This window comes from Monoraphidium neglectum (assembly GCF_000611645.1).
Source record: "Monoraphidium neglectum strain SAG 48.87 unplaced genomic scaffold scaffold05154, whole genome shotgun sequence".
Classification (NCBI taxonomy): Eukaryota; Viridiplantae; Chlorophyta; class Chlorophyceae; order Sphaeropleales; family Selenastraceae; genus Monoraphidium; species Monoraphidium neglectum.
Genome location: NW_014008476.1, coordinates 1 through 3,523, shown reverse-complemented (window position 1 = coordinate 3,523; position 3,523 = coordinate 1). Strand labels below are relative to the sequence as shown.

Below are 3,523 nucleotides of genomic sequence, written 5' to 3'. Positions count from 1 at the left end.
CTCCAGGAACCTGCCATACACCTTCAGCAGCCGCCCGTTGTTGGGGTAGCGCTCCAGCACCCTGCGGGGAAAGCCGGGATACGGGACATGATCCAAGGGCCACTGGGCTGCGGGGCTGCGAGGCTGCTTGATTGGGTGGGTTTTTGGAACCGGGCAAAGGCAGTGTGGAGAGAGCTGAGGCTGGATGCAGGCTGGTGGCAGGCCGAGGGCAAGGTTGAGGGCCTGGACGGTGTTTTGTTTCCGAGCCCTGAGCCCTGAGGGACGGGTCTGCTGCCCTCTCACTTGCGGTACACCTGGGTAGCACGCGTCTCCGCCTGCAAGGAAGAAGATGGAGAGAGGGTGGGGGCCAGCCCTCAAATACTCTGCACAGGGCCATTTCCAGCTCCTTTCCTGCCAACCCACGCCCGCGCTCCTTGATGACCGAAATGACAGGACAACAACCCACCCCGACGCAAGCATTGCAGAGCTGTGTCGGTCTCTGCGCACACTCAGCCTCATGAACCCTCAAAATGACAACCAATCACTCAACTTCACCATCCAAGCCCAAGCCGCGCACGCCACCCACCCACCATGTTCATGGCCGCGAAGCTCCTCTGCAGGTTCTTGAAGTGGATGGTGTCGTGCAGCAGGGCCATCCACAGGGCACGCTGCGCGCTGAGCGCCATCTTGTGCGCGCGCACGCAGGCGCGGTAATTGCTGCGGGCGATTGACGGCACAGGGCCCGGCGGACCGGCCAGAGAAGTCAGGGTAAAGTTACTTTGTGCCCGCAGGTGCGTAAGGAAGCTCCAGCTGCTGGCGTGGTGATCGTCAAAACCTGATTGTGCGTTCAAAGGTGCAGATCCACGGGTTGCCCCGGCAGCCTGAAACAGGGATTTTGTAGAGGATCCCGTTCAGCGCCCCCCCCCCCCAGCCCCCACCCACCGCTGGAACTCAATGTAGCCCATCAGATCCATGCCTCCACTCTCATCTTTTAACTTCTTAGTCACGTCCTGGGTCTGGAGCCGCCCAGTGAGCAGGTGGGGACATTGGGAGGTGTCAGCCAGTGAGTGCACAGGCGGTTGCTTTGCCGCAGGCCAGGCCTCCTGTTTCAAGCTGCTGGCCGTGCCAGCCTGGGCGGGGATGCCAGCTGCTGCAATCAGTTCAAACATGAAAGGGTCACGAGCTGTCCTGCCTTGCATATAGTGACTCTTTCACCACAATTTTGGCGGATGGAAACGGCGGGCAGAGGTCGCAGGGGGCGGCGGCGGCCCTGCCCTCACCGCAAAGATGAAGTAGCGCTGTATGAGGGAGGGCGACGTCTTCACAGCCAGCTGCAGCTGGGTGCGCGCCGCCTGGCCGTCGTGGCGCGCCTGCGGGCCGCGGGGCGGCGCAGAGGGGAAATCCACGTGTTCCAAGCCGTCTCGCGGGTGTGCACGGCCGGCCACAAAGGGCTTGAACCCTGGGGGGTGCCCATTTCGTGCCATACGACCAACTGCCCGTGGATCAACCAGATCTGACAAGGTCTGAGTGTCACTGGGTTTGTCATACACCACGGCCCGCTACCATTTGAGTCCGCCAGCCTTGGGATTAGGGTTTAGGGTTTCTCACCACGATGTGTATGTTGGCGGTGTTGATGAGCAGCGTCGCGTTGTTGGGGAAGCGCGCCATGCCGCACTGCAAGGAGCAAGGGGGTGGGGGAGATCAAGAGATCATCACAGCCAGGCATGGGTCAGGATTCATCGAGTTCTGACGGCCGCCCACTCGCATCTTGAGCCAGCCATGCTCGTCGAGATGTGTCTCGGGTCTTGGCTTAGCATGGGGCCGTGGTCACACACCGGCGGTCGGAGGGTCAGGCGGATGGTTTTCCCCGGCACTGCAGCTGGTTGGCCAAGAACAAGCGGGCGGGCCCGCAATTCCGTTGAACCCATTTCACGTGTCTTCCTGAAATGACTGGTAGTCACCTTGCTAGCAGCGGCGGGCCGAGCGCTCCAGCTGGCAATCCAAGTCCCGCACAACCCGCGCCAGGCCCAGTCGACCCACCTTGACGATGAACTCCCCAAATGCGACAGCGTCCTGGTCAGGCACGCCGTCCTCGTCCCACTTGCGCATCACGCGGCTCAGCATCTCGACCTTTGGGCGGGTGTGGCAAAACGCGCAGGCAGGGCAAGGTGCACAATCATCACGGCCCAGTGAGGCTTGCAGCCGGGCAAGCCAAGGACAAACAGCCTTCTGGCAAGCGGGACTGGCAAAGTAATAAAATCCCAAACCCACACACTCATGCACACACACACACGCACGTGCATCCGCATACGCCAGCCTGGGCTACTCAATCAGACACCTGTGTTTGCAGCCGTCACGCTCAGGCAGCCGGCACCCGATCTTATACCCCCCGCCACACACACACACACACACACACACACACACACACACACACACACACCTGCGCCACGTCCTTGAAGCGGTACACAGCCCGCAGATCTTTGACCGCTGCGCTGTCATCGTACGCCTCCCGCAGGTGCGGCAGCGGCCGCCGCATCCACCACATGCGGAATGCGCTGACCCCCGCGCCGGCGGCGATGACGGGGAAGATGAAGTACAGCACAGACTGCGGGGGTTGGGGCGGAGCGCGTTGAAAACGTATTGGTCATCCGCATCACGGTCTAGAACTACGCGTCAGGACCAGTCCGCGACGCCTGCACAATTTCATCCAGAAGCCGGGCAATCAGCTGGGCTACTGTGCCATCAGCAGGGCGCATCAAACTTATTGCAGCCCGAAACAGCGCGTCGCAGGACCCCGGCAACAGCATGAAATCTGACAAATTACACAGCAAACCACGCCCCCCTGATAAAACATAAGGCACGAGCCAGGGCCGCGCCGGCAGCATCAGACAGGAGCGCAGCTCACCCGGGTGACGGCAATTTTGGCATCGGGGTGGTGGGCTGTGTAGAAGACGCTGAAGACCTGCGCAGCAAATCGTGATGGGTGTGTCCCATAGGGAGGGAGGCAGAGAGGCCAAGCGAGCAATTCTATACGCCATGCTCATGTGCCTGCTCTTGAGGCAGCACGCTTGCTCAGCTCCTCGCGCTTGGTTGGGGTCGCCAGGGTCGCCGCGGCCGACTGCCCAGACGCCCAGGATGCAGCCTGAGCCCGCCGCGCTCGCTTCATGGCATGACTGATAACTACGATCGACAAAACACCCTCGCACGAGTGCGATTACGTACTACATTGACACTCTGTGTTGATGGGTGAGTCACGCAAGCCATCATGACAGGGTTCGGTGTTGGGGTTCGGCTGCTCACCAGAATGTACGTTGTGCAGGTGATCCCAGACAGCAGGCCAACCCAGGCATGCAGCGCCGCATCTCCATAATACGCCGCCTGCAAAGCAAACAGGTGTGGAATCGTTATACCATCCATCAGAGCAGATGTATGGGTCCGCAGCGCCGGGCAGGCGCGCCCCACTTGACGGTAGGCTGCCAGCTGCATGTAACGTGGCGTGCGGCGCGTCTGCTGGAGATCACAGGCCACCATGATGTGCCTCAGG

General features: G+C 61.2%; 1 protein-coding gene across 1 annotated transcript; it reads right to left on the bottom strand.

Annotated features, from left to right (window-relative positions):
• Nucleotides 1-282: 282 nt before the first annotated feature.
• MNEG_15241 (hypothetical protein) lies at nt 283-3,396 on the bottom strand (the record flags this gene model as incomplete). Its single annotated transcript, XM_014036288.1, has 9 exons — nt 283-314; nt 570-696; nt 922-995; nt 1,260-1,349; nt 1,588-1,653; nt 2,020-2,109; nt 2,420-2,584; nt 2,885-2,941; nt 3,280-3,396. Coding segments are annotated over 9 exons (818 nt in total), but the record flags the coding sequence as incomplete, so codon positions are not given.
• Nucleotides 3,397-3,523: the final 127 nt, after the last annotated feature.